Consider the following 21,778-nt stretch of genomic DNA (forward strand, 5'->3'; position numbering starts at 1 on the left):
TCTCGTCGATGATTTTCCATAGCTCTTTCCGGTCGATGGTATCATATGCGGCTTTGACGTCAACGAATAAATGATGCGTGGGAACTCTGTATTCACGGCCCTTTTGGAAGATTTGCCACAGTGTAAAAATTTGATCCGTTGTAGACCGACCTTCGACGAAGCCGGCTTGATAAGTTCCCAAAAATCTGTTCGCAATTGGTGATAGTCGGCGGAAAATGATTTGGGACAGCACTCTATAGGCGGCATTGAGAACGGTTATCGCTCGATAGTTCTCACAGTCCAACTTGTCGCCCTTTTTATAGATCGGGCAGATAACCCCATCTTTCCACTCCTCCGGTAGCTGTTCCGTATCCCAAATTCTAACAATTAGTCGATGTATACAAACGGCCAGCTTTTCTGGTCCCATTTTAATAAGCTCCGCTCCGATGCCATCTTTTCCAGCTGAATTGTTGTTCTTTAGCTGCATGATGGCCTCCTTAACTTCGCCTATCGTTGGGGCTGGCACCTCTTCCCCGTTTGTTGCACCGTCGAAATCGCTTTCCCCGCCGCCATGGTTCTCTGCCTGGGTGCCATTCAGGTGTTCGTCGAAGTACTGCTTCCACCTATCGGTCACCTCACGATCGTCCGTCAGAATGCTACCAGTCTTATCCCGACACATTTCGGCTCGCGGCACAAAGCCTTTGCGGGATCCATTCAGTTTCTGGTAGAACTTTCGCGTTTCCTGAGAACGTTGCAGGCTCCAATTCTGCATATTTCTGCTCTTCCAGGTAGCGCTTTTCTCCCGAAAGATTTGGTTTCGCTGCATCTTCTTCTGTTTGTGTCTTTCCACGTTCTGACGTGTGGCACTGCGCATCTTGGCCGCCCGCGCATCGTTCTCCCCATCCATTACCCTCCTACATTCATCGTTAAACCAATCGTTCCGCTAATTCCGGGCCACATGCCCGATGGAGCTCTCCGCTACACTGCTGGTGGCTGTTTTGATAGTGTTCCAATAGTCTTCGAGAGGGGTTTCGTCCAGCTCGTCCAGCAGCCGCGCGAGATCTAACCGAGGCTGGCGTCAGTACCGAATGTTGTTCACAACGGAGAGTCTTGGGCGCATCTTAACTTAACGTCAACGTTAGCGCTTCGATAGGATCTGACGTCGATAATGTCTGAGAAGTGCCGACTGTCGTTCAAAACGTGATCGATCTATGATTCTGTCTGATTTGGTGACCTCCAGGTGTATTTGTGATGGATTCTGTGCTGGAAAAAGGTACTACGTACGGCCATGTTCTCGGAAGCGACAAAGTCGATAAGTCTTAGGCCCATTTCATTAGTCCGCTGGTGTGCACTAAACCTTCCAATCACCGGTTTGTATTCCTCCTCCTGGCGGACCTGAGCATTGAAATCCCCGATGACGATCTTGATATCATGTTTTGGGCAGCGGTCGTATTCATTCTCCAACTGCGCGTAGAATTCATCCTTGTCGTCATCGGTACTTCTGAGGTAAGGGCTGTGCACGTTCATGATGCTTATATTGAAGAATCGGCCCTTGATTCTCAACCTGCACATTCGAGGATTGATTGGCCACCACCCAATCACCCGTTTCCGCATCTCGCCTATCACTATAAAAGCTGTACCCAGCTCGTGCGTGTTGCCGCAACTCTGGTAGACGGTATGTCCATCTCTGAACGTACGTACCGTCGAGCTCTTCCAGCACACCTCCTGCAGCGCTACGACGTCGAACTTGCGGCTTTTCAATACGTCGGAAAGCACTCGAGTGCTCCCTTGGAAGTTAAGAGACCGGCAGTTTCACGACCCGAGTTTCCAATCCATAGACCTTTTTCGTCGCGTGGGTCTATTCCGACCCCTATTATTTCGCTATTTATCAACGAGCTTTCTCTCATTCTGCCATCCCAATGTCGCCTGTTTTACGCCGACGACGTCAAAATATATAACATCGTCAATAGTACTAATGATTGAGATTACTTGCAACTAAATAATACATCGTATGCAGGCTTGGCATACACTTTTCGCTTTGATTTTGCTCTTTTGATTACTGCTCCTCAGCCAAGCAGAATTTGAAAAAGTGGTCTATGGGGCATTTGTAGAGCTAGTAATTATCTATAATATTGTTGAAGAAAGTGAAGTTTTATCTTTAGTATTTACGGCGCTGTAGGGCAGCAATGCCGTTGGTAGCAAAAAGAGCGCTCTTTTTGCTACCAAGAGGGTAGCAGCCTTATAGCGCCATAAATACAAAATGCACAGTAATGCTTACTTCTGCAATATTGTAGATAATAATAAATTCTACAAACGCCCCATACATCACTTTTTCAAATTTTGCTTGGCTGAGATGCAGTAATCAAAAGAGCAAAATCGAAGCGAAAAGTGTATGCCAAGCCTGAACGATCAAACTTGGTGCTCCCGGTAATGTTTGACACTTAGCATCACTAACGCAATGTTAACACTAATGGAATGATCGCAGACAGAAACCGATCGTGTTTGCAATTTCTGGATACATGCTTGAGCGGGTTTACCAGATTAGAAATTTAACAGTAGTTACACTTGACTGCGAGCTGACATTCAAACCTCACTAGAACGATATTCTGACGAAAGCCAATAGACAATATTCAAAATTTCCGAAGACTTCCGTGACCCGCTGTGCTTGCGGGCGTTGTATTGCTCGCCGGTCCGCTCAGCGCTTGACAGTTCTTGACAGTGTGTCCATAGTAAGGGTGTTTCATTGTTAGATTGCTAGGAATAAGTACTAATCATAGTGACGGCGCTCTAGAATGCATCAAGAAGGGCTCCATGCAGCCTCTTCCGACAACGCAACTCCGAGAGATAACGCATGACTTGCGGAAACATCGGGTTTCTTCAACGGTAGCGAACGCCAAACCAACGAATTCCCTCAGCGTGTGTTGGCGCAGCTTTGGTAGACCATTGCAGTTGTTCATTTTTTCGGAGAGCACTACTCCCCTTCAGAGACCGACAATTCAAGAACCGACAAGACAAGAATTTTGAAATAGTATAATAGACCTTCTATTAGTTTGTTAGGAAAATACTTAAACTGTTAATCGCGGGAATTACTTAGCGATTTTGTTTCTTCTTTTTCAGACACGAACGCCAACGTCGCCATCACATCAGTCGCAGACCAGTTCGTCGGCACTGATTTCTTCCAACAGCAATTCCAACAGTAACAGCCGAAAGCAACAGCAACAGCAGACGAGTTCGTCAGACCGGGAGCCTGTGTCCCCCCAAAAGGAGATCAGTCACTATCCGAACGAACGGGCTAGCCTGGAGCGGCAGAGGGACAGCGAAAAGGAACGGGAACGGGACCGAATAGAGCAGCGTGAACGGGAACGAGAACGAGAACGAGAGAGGGAACGAGAACGGGAGAAGGAATCGGAACGTGAGAATAAGGAAAGGAGAGGATCAAAGGAGGTTCGTCTCTATAAAAGATATTTTCGTAGGAATATCGCAGGTCACAGATGATTTCTTCTTCTAGGTTTCCAACCATCGAGGTGACGGCGAGGAGAAGGTCAGCAGTTTGCGACGAGAACGAGAACGTGAAACCAGTCACAGTAACGGTAATCCCAGAAGTAACAGTATTACGAATGTAAACAACAACTCCAAGAGTCGAACGAACAGCGGTTGTTTGAAGTCGATAATATTCCCCTTACTTTCAGAGGTAACGATCACCTCTTTTTTGGCATTATGAATGATACTAGCAGATTGATACTTTTCAGATGCAGCGAAGTTATTCCAGCTCGAGTAACGTCGAGATTAGCGACCTGCGGCTAGCGTTTGAAAAGGCCGAGCTGACATGCCCCGGGGTGAACGATCTGTTTGTAAAGGAAATTATTCACAAACTCGTACCCGGATTCTCCGAAACCCGGATCAATACGCTTATAGACAAAGTAACGCGGTAGGTGCTGCTCGGTTAATTGCAAATGAGAGCGGTGATGGCAGTGATTCATCCGGTTGTTAACGATGAATATTATATTGTTTTTGTTGTTTGTTATTGGCGGTGGTGATGACGATGCACTTACGTGGTGCAGGCTAGAGAAAAAGGGAACGAAGGCTATTAGCTTACAATTATTAACATTAATTCTATTGTTTTTACTATTCTTGATACTATTACTATATTTGTTCCTACTGTCCCTATTACTAACGTTTCGTGATCGATAAAATTCCATCTTTTGCACGTCTGGGCAAGGTGGTACACTTCGAGATATGCCGCAATAATGGACGGAACTAACCAAATTTCACTGCTTTGAATTCACTTTCATCCTGCTTCATGTTTATCAATGATCGTTCGTAAAATATATCAAATTATTATTTTAGCTTTTATCAAAAAACCATTTCCAGGAGCACTGTTTAAAATCTTGGATGCAATGAATACGTTTCGCATATTTGATGCTTTTTCTATTTCCACGGCTTTATTACTGATAGTTACTATTTATCTCTCTATACTTTGTCAATTTGCTCTTTTTTTGAATTTATTGTGCCTTCACACGTCTTGAATAAAATACTTACAGTAACCGTGCAACGACACGCTGCATGTTGACCCTCGCCTGATTTGTACCATATCATTGATTGATATATCGAGACAACGTTGTATTGTATTAGAATCCGTTTTTGTCGAATATTCGATGACGTCGATATTCAATTTGGATAATTTAAGAGATACACTGGTATTAACTGGACATTTATTTTCTAACATTTTCTTAAAATAATTATAATATTTGACACTAAACTTTAAACATTATCTATCAATGTAAAACTGTAGTTAGCTAACACTATTTCTTTTCGGTGAAGGCTGAGTTTCATACATATTTTGTAACAAAAATTGTTGTGTTGTACTCCTTTCCAATGTGGCATTTGTTTTTCTTGTTTTTGTTCAATTTTTTTGCAGAGAATCCAAAGTGAAGCGATAAATTATGCATTCGAACGGTGTTTGGTAAAAAGTATGAACTGTTGTTATTGCGCCCCTTCCCATTTCACTTCACCTCTCGAATCTAAAGAAAAAAGGGAAATTCGAAAATTACGAAAAAAAAACTTCAATCAGCTGAGCTGAGCTCATTCGATAGACATCTTGTAAACAAGTGTACCACCAAGCAATAGCGGTAACAAATCAATTCATGTTAGAGGGCATAACAAACGAGGACAGAGAATGCTGATAATGTATATATTTTGTTTGAAAATGTTTGAAGATATTTATTTTCCAACTTCTTCGACTGTTAGCTATGATTAATATATTAGTTTCTGTATTATTACTGCCTTCTATCTTTCGGTTACAACATTCTAAGGAGAAATCGCTTCTTAGTACACCACGCAGTCAAAAGTTTAAAATCAACTGATAGCACTGAAAACTGAGGACAATATGTCTTTTTTATTTTCAATACAACAGTAGATATTATTGATACAAAAATTCATGAAATGTTTCATTATTGCGAAAACATGCAAAAAACAATCTTCGAACACGCTTTCCCTAGCAAATAATTCAACTCTTCGTCTTGCTGTAGAAACGACTAAAAAACGAAAACTATATTGCTACCTTCTGTATATATTATGTACAAAATCTCTGTTTCTAGGTTTTAACTCTTTTCGAAAATCTGCGATAGCATGCAAATGACGTTCTTCCATAGCTGTCTAACCGTAAAATTGATTTTGTTTTCTTTAACTTTTAATCATATCTGATTTGCCAAGTAGAGGGAAAATTATCAAAGCTAACTACACAGAAAATTCAATTGACTCATCGTTTTACATTTCTTCCTATCTAGACGAACTTCCGCTTCATCGTCAAAGATGACCGTGCTTTACTAGAACGCGGCCACTGCTTACCTCCTGAGTGTTTTATAGATCCATCTGTTATCTCTAAAATTGACGATCATTACGCTCTCACATTTTCAGTACGCTTTGGTTAGTTGATGTTTTTTTTTTAATTCTTCATACGCACGTCACGAGTCATGTTTTTATTGTTTATTGCTTATACGAGATTGTTTTCCTGTTTGTTGTATTACGCTTTGTATTTTTGTTGATCAAAAATGGTTCTCCCATTGTTTAATCGTGGAAGAAAGCGAAATCTCAGTCAATTTTTGGTTTGACGAGTCACGCGTCCAAGCAGTTTGGCTCGAATTCCTTTTACCCCGCATCACGCGAATTCGACCGTCGAAAAAAAACAAGATTAAAAAATGTAGCAGGTGTAGTCTGACCGAATGGGACAATTCCAGCGAGTTAGCAAGTATGTTTAAATAATTTTAGCGAAAGTAAATCGTCGGTATGTAACTATGACTGTAAACTATGTGGTGTAGAGGACACAGTGAACATTAAGCATACCTGAACGGAGGGAGCTTTTCGCACACTGAAGTGGAAGGAAGATATGTAGTGTTTAACTGATGCATAATACTAATTTAACTAGGTATATTGAAATAAAAATTCACATTTTGAATACGAAGCAAGCGATTCCTTTTAAAATTTGGCAAAACCAATAAAATTATGTATTCCAGGAAACGTCAAAAACTAACAATTTCAAGTACTGCTAATGCAGTCGTAAATTAAACAAAAAAAATCAATAGACTTCAAAAAACCACAGTAGCGCTGGGATAGATATTGCAACAAATAATCTAAAACTCTTGTTAACACACACACGTTGTCACAAGTGAATCATGTATAAAGTAATGTGACATGCTAACCCTCCGGGAAGCTATAAAGAGAGAAATGAAACGAGAATGTTGTTTCAAGACGTGTTAGTTGGTTTCTAATCAAAACCGCTCCAAATAAGTAAAGTAGTTCCCCGAGAGCTCAGTAACACAGATTACTGGGCCGTGCTAAATAAGAGGGAAGAACAATAAAATCATCCGTCAAGGAAGTATTGTTAGATTCAGTCGTTTGCTTGAAGGCTAAACATATCCGGAATCGTCCATTATGGCGGTGAAAGTATTTATCATTACATGGGATTTATCAGGTATCAATCATAGTCCTTGCTGAAATGACGGCGACGCTAGACTAGCCTGCAAGATTTGTATGCATGATAAACTTCATCGTTTGCGTTCCACACCCCTGTTCAGAATAGATCCGATCGGATAGGATGCTACACTTACGGACGCTAAGAGCTTACCGATCGGCATTCTTCAACTACGAAAAGCAGCAAACGCCTCCAAAGCAGTATTTCACTTGATAGGACGAACTTTTTCGGGAACAGTCGTCTCCATTCAACTCGATCGCCAATTTCCCTGTCGTCTAAGAAGTCGCAAATCACTTTCGACTTGGTCGAGCTATCTGACACGTTGAACCCCTCTGTTCCTGGTACCGGTAGGGTTATTAAAAAGAATTGTATACGACGTGTCCGGCTTACTGGAGCCTATCGACTGTCGCCAGATATACGATGGGAATCTCTCCAAGCAGTGCCTGTAGCTCGGAGCTCTTAGCATCCTCCACACTCCGCTTTCAGTTTGTCCTTCACCAAATGTCGTCCGCAGCACCATCTGCCCGAACACTGCAAGAGTCCGCGAGCTGCGTCCTATAACGAAGTCTATAACGAACTAATGGTCTAATAAGGGTTTTGTATCATTGTCAGCTTCGTACGACGGCGTATGCTTCTTGATCGCAGCTTTTTGCGAAGAGCAAAGTAGGCCCGACTTCCTGCTTGAATGCGCCGCTGGATCTCCTTACTACTGTAATTGTCCGCGGTCACCAGTGATCCCAAATACACGACCTCATCTACCACATCTAGTTCGTCGCTGTCTTCGCAAATCTTCTAGCTATGATATCAAAGTCATCTGCAAAGCCTAAGAGTTCGCTATCCTTGGTAAAAATCGTGCCTCTCGTTTCGAGGCCCGCTCGTCGCATCACCCCCTCAAAACCGATGTTAGCATGCAAGAAAAGCCATCATTTTGTCTCAACCCTCGACGCATCTCGAAGGGACTCGAAAGTGTTTCCGAGATGCGCGCGAAACACATCACTCGATGCACTGTAACTCCAATCAGTCGCATCAGTTTGTCTGGAAACCCTGTACGTGTATTATCTGCCATAGCTGGTCTCGATGAAATCAAGAACGGTGTGATGAGTGGGTACGCTGTACTCCCCACATTTCGGCAAGATCTGTCGAATGGTAAAAATTTGGTTCGCAGTTGCGCGAACCCTCATGAAGCCTGCCTGTTAATGCTCTATAAAACCTTGTACTATCGGTGACAGCCGGCGTAACAGGATCTGGGAGAGTATCTTGTAGGTGGCATTTCGTGGCACCACTCCGTCCATCCTTTCCTCTGGTAGCCTCTCCTCCTTGCAAATCTTGGAAACAACCCAGTGTAGAGCCCTTGCCAGCATCTCTTGACCATGTTTATAAAGCTCTGTCAATTGGTTCTTACTAGTGGTTTTGTTAGTCTTCAGCAACCCTATTACTCGTTTGACTTCCTGATAAGACATTACTATTTTTCGTAGACTGGGTTACTTCTCAGCCTTCCAGGGTTACTTCCGTTCTACCTCCTTCTGCAACTTCGCCATTGAGACGTTCATCATTGAAGAACTGCTTCCACTTGTCAACCACCTCGCGCGCGTTTATGATTTCCGTGTGAGGCTTTGGTGTGTAGCCCTTACGAGTTTGGTTCACCTTCATTAGCGTGCCATTAACTCGGTGACACGGGGTTAACTGCTCGGAAAAAACTAGATCCTCATCCATCCATACGCGCGCAGTTCTCGGAAGATTGCGAGTTATCTAGCTGTCTGGTGTTCAGCCAAGAACGACGGCCTTGACGTGTCTGGTTTACGGTTAACAGTTTTGAGCGCACATATACTGCTACTAGATGATAGTCAGAGTCAATATGCGCCCTTCATGGGGAACGTATGTTCGTGATGCTAGAGAAGAACCGGCCATCTATGAGAACGTGGTCAATCTGGTCAGGTGATCTCCAGGCGGCTTTGTGGATATCTTTATGTGGAAAAAAGGTGTTTCTGATCACCAAGCCTCAGGAAGCTGTAAAGTTTATACATCATTGGCCGTTATTGTTCGTGTCGGTGTGCAGGCTATGGGGTCCTGTCATCGGTCTATACATTTCCTCCCTACCGATCAGAACATTCATATCCCCGATGACGATCTTGATGTTCCGAGGCAAGCAGCTGTCGTACATTGCCTCCAGCCTCGCTTAGAATGTTACATAAGCAGAATCGACTTGGAGCTTCTAACGAATTTGTCCACTAACTCCAATCATATTCAACAGCCAGTCCGCCGTTCCAGAAGGAAGTAATTTGGGCCAATTACTATTCCTCGTATACTTCATCGATGTTTGTTTTGTGATATCACCTGGAAGCAAGTTATTGTATGTGCACGACTTGAAAATCTTCTTTACTGTAAGCTCAGTTGAGGATTGCAAAGAGCCACAAGTTTTAGACTAAAACTTATAGTTAACCGATTTGCAGATAGCTGCAGTCTGCACAATCCGACTATAAGCGTTTCCTAATGTTAACCCCTCTAAGGTCTACATCATTTTTAGCATCGCAAAATCGACTAAAATGGCCATAACTTTTTTATCTTTCAATATTTTTTCACCAAATTTAGGAGTTTTGCCGAAAATATTTTCTATTTTCATAATATCTATAGATAATGGCCAAATGACAAATGGTCCCGGAGTTATTCCGGGGTTCCTTGGGGGACCGTGGCATGGCTTTTTTAGACAAAGTTGCCAAATATCTAGAATTTGTATGAAATCTGTAGATTTTTGTAAACATATCATAGACTGTGGACATATCAGTTACTTTGTCGCAGTTACGAGCCATGGCGCGCACCATCCGGATCCGGGGGGACACTATAAATTCGGAACCGGCTCCAATATAGGAACATTTCAGCATCAGTAAAGTATGTCGTGTCGCATATCAAAAAACATCAGCATTCGACAAAATAGCGATTGGTGATCATCTCATGTCTCTCAGAAGCCGTATGACCGGTTCCGGGCCCGGGGAGGGGTTCTTTTCTGATTCAAGTACGGAACGGATTTCGGAGGAACTTGTCCGGGACCTGGAATCGGCCCCATATGGCCTATGAGAAACATGATATTTGGATAGAAAGATTTGGGAGTGGAGCTGGATTCGAAGCTGATTTACAACCATCATTCCAACATTATCTCAAAAGCAAATCGCAATTTGGAATTTATTATGCGTTCAGCTAAGGAGTTTCGTGATCCGTACTGTCAGCGCCCCGTTTACTTCTCAGTAGAACCGAAGCCGTGTAACGGAGATTCATTAGGCACGCATTCCTCCCCTAGAATGATCCAATAAATCATCCACCGCATGAGAACAGATGTAAACTGCTGAACATCAACACCTTGTTTAAAAGAAGAGAAGTTTCTCGAGCTATTATCGCTGCCAAGCTATTGAAGGTAGAAATCCATACTCCTGCTATCCTATGTCTGCTGAACATCAATATTGCGTCAAGAAATCTCTGAACCTTTCGTCAGCTTTAGTCAGCTTTTTGTAGTTATATGCTTATAATTGGCCGAAATAGAAACTCATTTCTATAGTAAAATTGGTCGCCAAAGGTTCCTTAACGTTGGAATGTGCCACGTTAAGATGCGAATATTGTGAAACAAATAAAACACGGCAGCACATTACAGTGTGCTGGTCATGTAGCAAAAATGCCAGACCCTGTATCCGTTGAATATAACTGTTTCGGAAAAAAGGAAAACTAAACAACAACCAGCTTGTTTTAAACAAAGGTCAACGGGAAACGGGAGTGCCTTTTATTATTGATTCGGCTCTTTTTTTGGGGTTTTTACAATGTTACGCACCTACGATAGTTTATATTTGCTAGCACTTGAAAAATAAATGCCTTCCTGTTTTTTTTTTTCTCTTTGTTAGATCATTCACAGTTTGTTTTTCCTCATTTGTCCTTAAGGTGTTTGCTCAAATCTTGCTGAGAAATCTCCTATGAATTATGTAATAGATAGAAGTCACAATGAATGTAAGTGGTATAGATTATATTGTTGGTATAATGTTTCTCTCCGATTCAAACGCTGTGGAGTTCAATCGAATTTCGCTATATCTGTCACTATGGAACTCGCTTGTTCTCTAAAAGGGATTCAACGTCACTATACTGTTCTAATAGATTTGTTCTATCAATCATATAAAGATACGTGTTTGATTTTTGGTCAGCTAATCGAACTATTAACGGAATCAACTTATCGATTCATCGAACTTCAGATCTCGTATATTAGCACCAGTCTCGTTAAGTACCCGATTCTTAAGTTGTTCGATTTCGAGTAGCAGTTCCTTTGTTTCCAAATCGAGTGATTCATTTTCCGATTTGAGTTGCCGGTCCTGATCGACGTCCCATTCCAGTGAATCCTCCGGCGTTGATATGTGTGACGAAGAGGCATAGGAACCGCAGATCGAGGGCGTCCCAAGTGCACCGGAATCGTTGGCTGCAGCACTGGCCAACGGAAAGTCCGGACCGGAGCGATTGGTCCCATTTCGGTCCAGTCGTCTGATGGAGTTTATTCGGTCTTTACTTTTCTTCAGGGTGGACCACTCTTCCACTTTGAACACGGAATCTGTTCGATTTGGGTAGGCCAACTGCTGTTGATCATCGTTAGGCCGAAGAGCCCTGTAAAAAAAAATAACTAGGAATTAAAGTTGTACAATGAAGAGTGGTCAGTATACCATGGATTGTGCTGGTAGCCATAATCGTTCTCCCATTCTAGATCCAGCGAACTACCTGGTGTCGACGTCATGTCAGTGTTAAGATCGTGGTAGCCATTTCTCCGAGCATTACTATCCTTGGACACCAACAGGAGTGAGTGTGCGTCGAGGCACTGCAGTTGTATTTCAGATCTGCTAAAAATTTTAATTAAATTAGTTAAAAAAAAAAAGAATTATTTTTAAACGATATTCATCGTGAAAATGAATGGGAACACGATAACATATTTAAAATCTTCATCGAATTGTGATTTGAAAATTTTGGTAGATGTTCAATCGCATAGCTTGCAGATTGAAAACAATGTAATTTTAGCTGTAACTATGGTAAAGTAGTTCTTCTCCTCTACTATCTACTATCTACTAACTATCTACTAGATAGTAGATAGATCTACTTAACATACCAAGGTTTGCAATTCGCCAGGATAATACTCAAAGTTTCAACTAACAGAATAAATTTTAAACGATACGGTTGGTTGTTAAATACATACCCTGATGTCTGATTGTTGCTACTGTTACATCTGTCTACAAAATTATTGTTTGATTTGTTCAGTCTTGAGTACTCCACGTCCTTTCGTTTCCAGAACTTTCCGAAAAGCTTGGGCTTCTGTAGGATATTTAAAAAGTTGAATTTGGTAAAAGCGTATCTTAAAACTTAAAGCATTCAAACTTAAATCAGTAATTGGAATTAAAACAACTACCTTAACAGTTTGCTGTTTGTTTTGCGTCTCCCGTTGTAAAGTTCCCTCGACCAGCATCTGGAAAAAGTTAGCATTAATGCACAACTGCACAGAGTTTGTAGCTTATAATTCTATTCGTCATGCAAGTTTCTCTAGTGTCTATCATTAAAACTCATTGAATCTTGTTTGCTGGCTACTACCAAGTTGATTTTTGAGACGATCGATCCAGTGCTTCAGCCGAACAGAATTTCAAAAAGTGATATATGGAGCAATTGGAGAGTTGATCATTATCTACAATATTGTTGAAGGAAGTATAGTTTTATCTTGCTCTGTCGATAATATCCAAGTAACAAATCTGAAGCCGCTTTGTTTTATATGAATTTTATAAAGGTTTAATTGCGGCATGATAATAATTCATCTGGTTTCATCATGGTGTTGCGCAATTAAAGGATGACGCAAGTGAAAAACTACTTATAACTAGTTATAAAACAGTCATAAAACAGTTAATAAAGCAAATTGATTGTAGTTGCTTATATTACCACGATAAAACTGCTTGGCTGCGACACATTATTATTACTATTTTGAAGTATTTGGAGTTCAGCACCGAAATTATTTTTTTATGCGAAGCCATATTCACGTTTTGTAGTGTTTTTTTTTTTGGTCGCCAAACAAAATTGTGATGGCGTGTTAAATTAGTTACTTATCATTCCAACATGCACGATAAATTTAATGCGCATATGCTGCGCAGCTGCGGAAACTGCTAAAAATTTACTCTTTATTCTATCGTATATTTTATTATGGACGCTGTAAATCAAATAGATCGGGGTTGCTGCTTTCAGCAGAGCATATTAAACCTACTTAAGCTTATGGCCTAACACTTCAAGAATAATAAAAACCTTCTTAAGAGTGGCCCTCTTATTCGGAAGGAAGTTTTATAGCGGTCATCTAAAGGTTATAATGGAGCTCATAGTTTAATGAAATTGGTCATGAAAACCACTAGAGGAACCTATAAAAATTTAATTGCTGCTTGGGTAGTTTTATTGAAGATCGTTCCCCGCGTGTTGATATCCGCTCAGTACATAACACCTTGTAGTATGTTGAACAGCACTCATGCGAGACCATCACCTTGACGAAGTACTCTCGCTTGAACTCGACAATCAACCCGAAATCTGAACACAGCGCTGTATGCCATTTATCGCAGATTGAAACAGTTTGATCGGCTCTGGTTTGATCGGTGTGGAATCGGTTCTCGTCCATGATTTTCCATAGCTTTTTTCGTCGATGGTATCATATGCAGCTTCGAAGTCAATGAACAAATAGTGCGTGGGAATTCTGTACTCACGGCTGTTTTGGAGGATCTGCTGTAGTATAAATACTTGATCCGTTGTTGACCGTCCTTCAAGGAAGCCGGTTTGTTAAATTACCACAAATCTGTTCACAATTGGTGACAGTCAGCGGAACATGATTTAGGTCAGAACTTTGTAGACGGCATTGAGATCAATGATCGCATAGTAGTTCTCACAGTGCAATTTGTTCTTCTTTTAGATTACGCAAATAATCCCATCTCTCCACTCCTCCGGTAACTGCTCTAAATACCAAATTCTATCAAATCTATATTTATAAAAATGGATTTCTGTCTATCTGTCGGGATGTTCCTTATAGAAAACTACAGAACCAATCGGCGTGTAGAGGCTTTTGGGGCCAGGGAAGGTTCTTATGATGGTTAGAGACCCCTCCCCCCCCTAAGAGGGGGACTCCTATACAAATGAAACACAAATTTCTGCATAACTCGCAAACTAATCAAGCAAATGGAACACAATTTAGCATGTGGGTGTTTTTGTAGGCAATTTTTTTTCTATGGTGAATTGAGACCCCTCCCTTCTTTAGGAGGGGAATTATGACCCCTCCCTCCTTCAATAGTGCCCTCCCCCCCGCACCTATACAAATGAAATACAAATATCCTCATAACTAGAGAACTAATCAAGCAAATGGAACCTAATTTGGCATGTGGGGGGTTTTGGAGGCAGGATTTTTTTTAAAGATGGTTTGAGACCCCTCACGCCTGTGGTAGAGGGATAAGGACTCTCATACAAATAAAACAGAAACTTTTGCGCACCTCAAAATCTAGTCGAACTCGAGAAATTTTAGACTCTTTCATAGAACATTAGTCAATAACAAGACCACCAGAAACTTTCAATAGTAACATTAAATGATTCAGGGCGAGACGAACACAGGCCGCGAGTGTTGCCGGCGACCTGCTGTTGGATGCACCGGCCACTGCGGGCAGCCCCCCGTAGAAATCACCTCTATCTAGGTTTATTTAATTTCCTAGATCTACTGACCACTATTACTTTCCTTCAGTTAGATCACTTCTGCGAAATAGTACTGTCTACGAAAAGATTTTTCGTGAAATGGTACATCCCGCGTAAGGTTTTTCGCGAAATGGTATTCTGTGAAACTCTATATTCCGCGTAATGGTCAACCGACAATTGGTGTTCCGCAAAATGGCGAGATGGTTTGTAATGATGACGAATATTTAAATGCTATCCGCTTTCCGCGGGAGTTGTTTTCTATTTTACTGTGAGGAAAATTTGTATATTAAAACACCCATGAACTCCTCAGAAACTTGCAAAACTCGAGATTGTGATAAAGGTCATCCGAGATTCAGGATTTATGTATAACACAGTTTAATTTGTGGCATCACGAAGTTTGTCGGGTCAGCTAGTAGTCTATATAGACAAGTGGTCAGCTTATCTGGTTTTAATAAACCATTTTATAATAAACTTCGCTCCGATGCCACCTTTCCAAGCAGAAATGCTGTTCGTTAGCTGCTTGATAGCCTCACTAACTTCGGCTGTCGTTGCGGCTAGCACCTCGTCCCCGTTTGTAGCACTGTCTTCGTTACTTTTCCCGCCGCCATGGTTCTTTACCTGGGCGCCATTCGATGTGCATCGAATCGAAGGTTTCTTCCGCCTTTCGGTCACCTCACAATCGTTCATCAAAATACTCCCATTCTTATCCTGACATATTTTGGGTCACGTAACAAAGCCTTTGAGAGATACATTCAGTCTCTGGTAGAACTTTCTCGTTTCCTGAGAATGATACAGCCGTTCCAACTCTGCATATTCCTGCTCTTCCAGGTAGCGCTTTTTTATCCCCCCGGAAGATTTGGTTTCGCTGCATCTTCTTCTGTTTGTGTCTTTCCACTTTCTGATGTGTGGCATTGCGTCGCTTTGCTGCCTGCGCAGCGTTCTCCTTATTCATCGCTCACCTAAATTTATTGTCATATCAGTCGTTCTACTGATTCCGGGCCACGTGCCCGATGAAACCCTCCACTACACTGTTTTGATGGTATTCCAACAGCCATCGAGAGGGTCCTCTTCCGGCAGCGCAGCTTCGAGTGAATGCGCGTATTTTATGGCGACGTCTAGTTGCTTCAGCTGCGCGCAATTTAACCGAGGTGGTGTCTGTAGCAAATGTTTTTCACAACGGAGAGCTCTGGACGCGTCTTAATCATCACTAGATAGTGTTTTAAGTCAACGTTAGCGCTTCGAAAGGATGATGTTTGACAATTAAAACGATCTGGGTTTCTGTCTATTTTGGTGTCCTCTAGATATACTTGTGCAGGAATCTATACTGGAAGAAGGTATACTACGTACGGCCATGTTGTTAGACTTCAGATAAGTCTTAGGTCCATTTCGTTGGTTAGCGGGTGTGCGCTAAACCCTACAATCACCAGTTTACTTTGCATCGCTCCACTTGGCCGAAATCCCCGATAATGAACTTGATGTTTTGGGCAATGGCCGTATTCACACTCTTGCTGGGCGTAAAATTCATCCCTGTCATCATCGCTACTTGTGGGATGAGGGTTGTGCACGTTGATGATGCTAAAAAAATGCTCAAGAAAGCAATTTTTGAGGATTTTTTCTTGCGCTGCTTTTTTTTCTGGTATGTACTAAGCTTGATTCTCAAATTTAATTTATTGTAATTGACTCATTTTCGATATTATCATTTCTGACATCTCTGTTTTCGTCAATCTAAGCATTACCGCGAAGATGAATTGGGCCAAGTATCGATGAGCGCGGAATGATTTCACCACGACCCTGAGGAGAAAAAAGTGCCAGCAAGAGGACAAAGATCGTGAAGAGTTAGAATCGGAATGAACCGAATCCCGGCAGAACTCTACAAAAATGGCCAAGAACCGGTAGGCTCAGCACTTTCCCGGTTAATCTCAAGGATTTGAGAGGATAAACTACTGGAAGAGTGGATGGAAGAAGTGGTTTTTCCCAACTACAAAAGGGCGATCGGCTAGCTTTTATTCTCTGATATATCCTCCAGAAATGTCGGCATTATAACGTGCCCATGCATCATATATTCATGGATTGCAGGGCAGCATACGATTCAGTCGAGCGTGATCTGCTATGGCAGATAATGGACGAGTACGGGTTTCCGGGACAAACTGACGTGGCTGAAACAAAGCTACCCTGGAACGAGTGATGTGTTACGTGTGTGTTTTGGGACACTGTCGAGTCCTTTCGAATCGCACAGAGAGTTTCGGTAAGGAGCTGGATTGTGCTGTATGTTATTCAACATCGCTTTTGAAGGTGTGATCCGGCGAGCGGGCAACGAAACGAGAGGAACGATCTTCAGCAAGCATAGCCAACTCCTAGCCTTCGCAGACGACCTCGACATCATTAATAGAAACCTTAAGATGGCGGAGGCAATTTACGCCAGGCTCAAGACGGAGGCCTTCCACGGTCAGTGACTATTGACGGCGACAAGCTGGAAGTGATTCATGAGCTCGTATATTTTGAATCTCTGGTCACCGCGGATTATAACAGCAGTAAGGAGATTCAACGACGCCTAGCCTAGCATAGCCTTGGGCTTAAACGTCTATAACACTTGATCCTTTATCAATAGCCTTCACAGCCGGCTGGTAGAGTACAGGACAGCTACGGGGCTGGTGCCAAAATCCTACTGATTCTACCTAGCAGCACCGCCTAGCCGAGATTTGAACATGCGACGACTGACTTGTTAGACCAGCATCGTACCTCGAAGCTAACTGGGTGATTAGATTCAATGACGCATTGAAGCTGGAAGTCGAGCCTACTTTCCCTCCGCAAGACGCTTCGATCAAGAAGCATACGCTGCTGCACAAAGCTAAAGATATACAAGTCGCTAATCAGACCGGTAGTCCTCTACGGGCTGAAGCCAGTGAATTCCCTTTTTCTATTTAGCATTTCCAGAATGCCCCCTTAAATAGTATCGGTAAAGCTAATATCGATACTTCACGAGCGATATATCGAGGGTATCAGTGATGCTGCAGATTCAGTATCGATATTCAATTATCGATACTTTCCGAAATTTTTCCCAATGCTATACACAACGTGGTAGGTTGCACCACTCTCTGCTTTCCATTTGTACTCCTTCAAAAATAGTTCGCAACATCTTTCGTTCGAAGACGGCTAATGCACGTATGTCTTCCGTAAGCAAAGCTACTGTCTCAAGTCCGTATAGGACTACCGGTCTGATTAGCGTTTTGTACATCGTCAGCGTTGTGCGGCGGCGTATGCTCCTTAATGGAAGCGTCTCGCGGAAGGAAAAGTAGGCACGACTTCCAGCTTGAATGCGTCGTTGGATCTCCTTACTCGTATTAACGTCGGCGGTAACCAGAGATCCCAAATATACGATCTCATCAACCACTTCCAGTTCATCGCCGTCAATAGTCACTGTCCGTGGGAGGCAAACGTTGCTTTCTCTGGAGCCCCATCCTACCACATATTTGGTTTTCGATGCATTGATTTGCAACCCTATCCTCCTAGACTCCGTTTTTAGCCGGGCGTAGGTTCGGTAACGGCCCGCTATCTAAAAAGAAAGTAAGTAGTGATAGAGCGCTCAAAATTGTAACATTTTATGTTTTGCTGACAAGCCTGTGGGACATCGGTGAAACTTCTATTGTTTGTAAAGCAGGCAAAGGCCCTGTATATAGAAGTTGTTGAGCACTCAGCTCGTGGCTGCTTATCGCCAGCTTCTCAGTTTATCTAGGATTAACGCAAGTTGACTTCCACTTCCGATTCATCTCGGAAGTCCGGCCAACCTCATGCGGGCTATTCTCGCAGTATTGGCGATGGGTGGTTTTCCCAGCAGCTGGTGCAATTTTAACATTGTTCGCCATGTCCATGTTCCGTCATTTACCTGCGCTCCACCGTCAATGGTATGCAAAAACATGTGCGGGCTACTGGTCCTGCTCATGTTTTGTAGATGTCAACTTCATTGTGCGGCGAATTTCTTATTTCTTTACTAGTACCAATCGACACTAGAACTAGAAGCCTTAGAACGACGTGGCCGGCTCACGTTAGCCTCCTGAATTTCACCAGGTGTATAATGAGAATTTCTCCAAATAGAGACTGCAGCTAGGGGCTCATGCGTCACGTTTCCATTTGTACACCTTCACAAATAGTTCGCAACATGTTTCGTTCGAATACGGCAAGCGTACGTATATCTTCCGTAAGCAAAGTTATAGTCCCAAGTCCGTAGGGGGCTTCCGGTCTAATTAGCGTGTTGTACATCGTCTGCTTTGTGATGTTTGCTCCTTAATCGAAGCGTTTTGCGCAAGGAAAGGTAAGCTCGACTTTCAGCTTGAATGAGTTATTGAATCTTCTTACCCGTAGTATTGTCGGCGGTGACCAGAGATCCCAAATATACGAACTCATCAACCACTTCCAGTTCGTCGCCGTCAATAGTCACTGTCCGTGAGAGGCAAACGCTGTTTTCTTTGGAGCCTCTTCCTGCGATATATTTGATTTTTAACGCATTGATTTGTAACCCAATCCTTCTAGTGTAGATTGCCTCCACCGTACAAAGGTTTCTAGTAATGATGTCAAGGTAGTCAACGAAGGTTAGAGCCCAAAGAACGTTCCTGTCGTTTCTATGTCCGCTAGCCGGATAACACCTTCAATAGCGATGTTAAATAACTGGTACAAGGCAGTTCATCCCCCTGCCACCCTCGGAATACGCACCTAATAACATCACTTGCTCTAGGATAGTTTTGATCAGCTACATCAATTTGTCCGACAAACGTTCTCGTGCATCATCTGCCATAACTGTTGACGCTTGACTATATCGTATATTGTCCTGAAATCTACGAAAATATAATGTGTGGGCTCGTTGTTCTCCCGACATATAACATGGATGTAACATTTATGCATAAATATACCATTAAAATTCTAAAATTTAATAAGCTTTTTATACATTTTCTGAAATATTCAATTTCGAGTATGTATATTATTAGTTCTTTGGTTTGAAAGTTTGAAAGTGCGGAAAACCTGTTTTATGCTAATTGAGTTTAGTACTCGAAACAATGTTGAACAAAAAATCTATATTTTGGAAAAAGGCGTGATGTTAGTCTATACTTTTAATAATGATTGTGTCTAAATCCGTCTAGACGTTTTCGAGATATAATTTTTGAAGCTTCTATAAATTAAAGCAGGTTTTAATCGTTGACAATTATCAACACTTTCATAAAATTTTAACTTGGACTCCACAGTTCCATATGTATTAGGTATTTTTTATTATTTACTGTATTGAAGGTTAATTGATTTTTAAATGAAGAACCCAAAAAGTAGCATCAATAAATAGGTAGTTTGCAGCTTTTCAATCATCGTAACCAGTGAACGTTGCACACGTTCGATCTGATGTTTAATGCATTTTAGAGGGAAACCTGTCACGGATGACTCAATAAAGTGGCTAAATTCAATCTTAATTACCTCATACTGGCTATCGCTGGTGTTTAGCGTACGACTTCTGTTGGCGATCCAGTGACACCCGAATGCCCGCAACAAGGTTTGCGTGCATGAAGAAATCGCCAAAGCCGACCAAGAAAAGCGAAAAAAACACAACGTAAATAAATTATCGATTTTACACTTCTTTCTCGGCACTAGGCATTGCCAGCGTTCAACACTACTTCACCAGGGCAGAGCCTTACCGCAATTGATTCTCTTCCGAAAGGCATCCTTTAAAGCAATTCCCCATTACTTGTGCCGACCAGTGGAGTACGACGACGAATTCTTACTACACTGATCCTGTGATCATTGCTGTTGTAGACATGAAGTGGTTTCTTACGCTGAAAACCATTCGCAGTTGTTGTACTGCCAATGATTCAGCACCATTCACCATGGTTGCGATTTCCGTCTTCATTCACCTGTACACAGCTTATTGTCGTAAAAACATGACCCGTAATAAAGAGCTTAAAACGCTTTTCAAATTCATTTATTACCGCGAATTCGAACACTGACTAATTTAAAAAACACACGTTCAACGTATTCAACGCTGTCCTATTTCTTTGTATGCTAAATTGAAGTAAAATCACAACAGCAATGCTAACGAAAACTTCTGCCCTGAATCAATAAAGGAAAAGTTTTGACTTTTGATATTGCTTCTCTTAGCGACCACACCGCTGCCTACTAGCCAGCTGCTCCCTTTGGCTCAGGCTCTATGCTTCACACCTACGACGGACGGGGCCGATAGAAGTGTTGCTACGAAACGAAGCGTACGGCCAACACGTGGGATGGGAGCAGCAAGAGAAGCTATGAAGAAATTGATTAAGGAAACTGACAGGCAACAGCTGATTAACGGATGGCGTGGTACGCATGTGCAATTCTTTGTTTGTGTTACGAAAATGAAGAAAAGACGAACGAAGTTTCCACGAGTTTTCTTTTGCGTGACGTTAGCCCAATGTTGTCGGTTTGAAATAAACGTTGCAATTGCAGTTATACAGGCTATGGTAGCGTTTCGATTAAACGGGCGAGTCGATGCGGATTGAACTCCCCGGCTGAAAATTTCACCATTTTTTCCCAAAGACAAATCAGTTAATTATTTTATGTTATGGCTTGTTTATAAATAGAGCATAAACAAAACTGAAATATACAGTAACTAAAATTCTCATTTTCAAACACCTTGCCGGTAGGGAAATATCCTAAGGATTTTAACGAATATGAAATCAACACTATGCTTAACTTCAGTTTTTACCTGCGGTGACAGCGAACAAGAAAATTTTTTATTTACGTATGAAAGTATTTGCGTGTGAAACGATTCAAGAGTTAAAGAAATTTTGATAAAAATCTCACTTAGAGACTGTGGCTCCCAATACCGGTATTTATGATTTATGCTTTACATAAAAATTAATGGTGAGTTTCATTAACGCCTGCATTGCTACACTACGCAACATTTTAGTGCTGCCAGTTATTCGTTCACTCCTTTATGTTGTAAGACAACAGATGATATTCAACGAAAGCAGAAACAGCTTTCGTGTTCATAAGAAAGCTCTTAGCTTGGCTCTTAGTTGTTGGTAGAGACGGTGTAATATTTGTCTTTTGTTTTATGAAGGCTTATTTCGTGCGAATATAAGTACCTAAGTTTGATAGAGATTGCAT

The 21,778-nt window shown here is 41.9% G+C and overlaps 2 protein-coding genes across 3 annotated transcripts in view; one reads left to right on the plus strand and one right to left on the minus strand.

Moving 5' to 3' along the window:
* The window catches only part of LOC128744712 (serine/threonine-protein kinase 26), a 165,405-nt gene extending 158,564 nt beyond the window's left edge, over window positions 1-6,841 (plus strand). For both annotated transcript variants that reach the window (XM_053841898.1, XM_053841896.1), the window contains 4 exons: window positions 3,097-3,423; window positions 3,488-3,670; window positions 3,729-3,907; window positions 4,898-6,841. In XM_053841898.1, the coding sequence (XP_053697873.1) occupies window positions 3,097-3,423; window positions 3,488-3,670; window positions 3,729-3,907; window positions 4,898-4,919 (711 nt within the window). In that variant the 3' untranslated portion in view covers window positions 4,920-6,841. The remainder of the gene's footprint in view (window positions 1-3,096; window positions 3,424-3,487; window positions 3,671-3,728; window positions 3,908-4,897) is intronic.
* A 4,184-nt stretch (window positions 6,842-11,025) lies between these two features.
* On the minus strand, window positions 11,026-20,536 carry LOC128743797 (uncharacterized). Its single transcript, XM_053840465.1, has 6 exons — window positions 20,332-20,536; window positions 20,114-20,150; window positions 12,369-12,425; window positions 12,159-12,274; window positions 11,635-11,805; window positions 11,026-11,578 (listed from the first exon to the last, which is right to left on the minus strand). Exons 1-6 carry the CDS (start codon window positions 20,376-20,378, stop codon window positions 11,149-11,151), a joined length of 858 nt encoding a protein of 285 aa, XP_053696440.1. The 5' UTR covers window positions 20,379-20,536; the 3' UTR covers window positions 11,026-11,148.
* Window positions 20,537-21,778: the final 1,242 nt, after the last annotated feature.

Source organism: Sabethes cyaneus, chromosome 3 (assembly GCF_943734655.1).
Source record: "Sabethes cyaneus chromosome 3, idSabCyanKW18_F2, whole genome shotgun sequence".
Classification (NCBI taxonomy): domain Eukaryota; kingdom Metazoa; phylum Arthropoda; class Insecta; order Diptera; family Culicidae; genus Sabethes; species Sabethes cyaneus.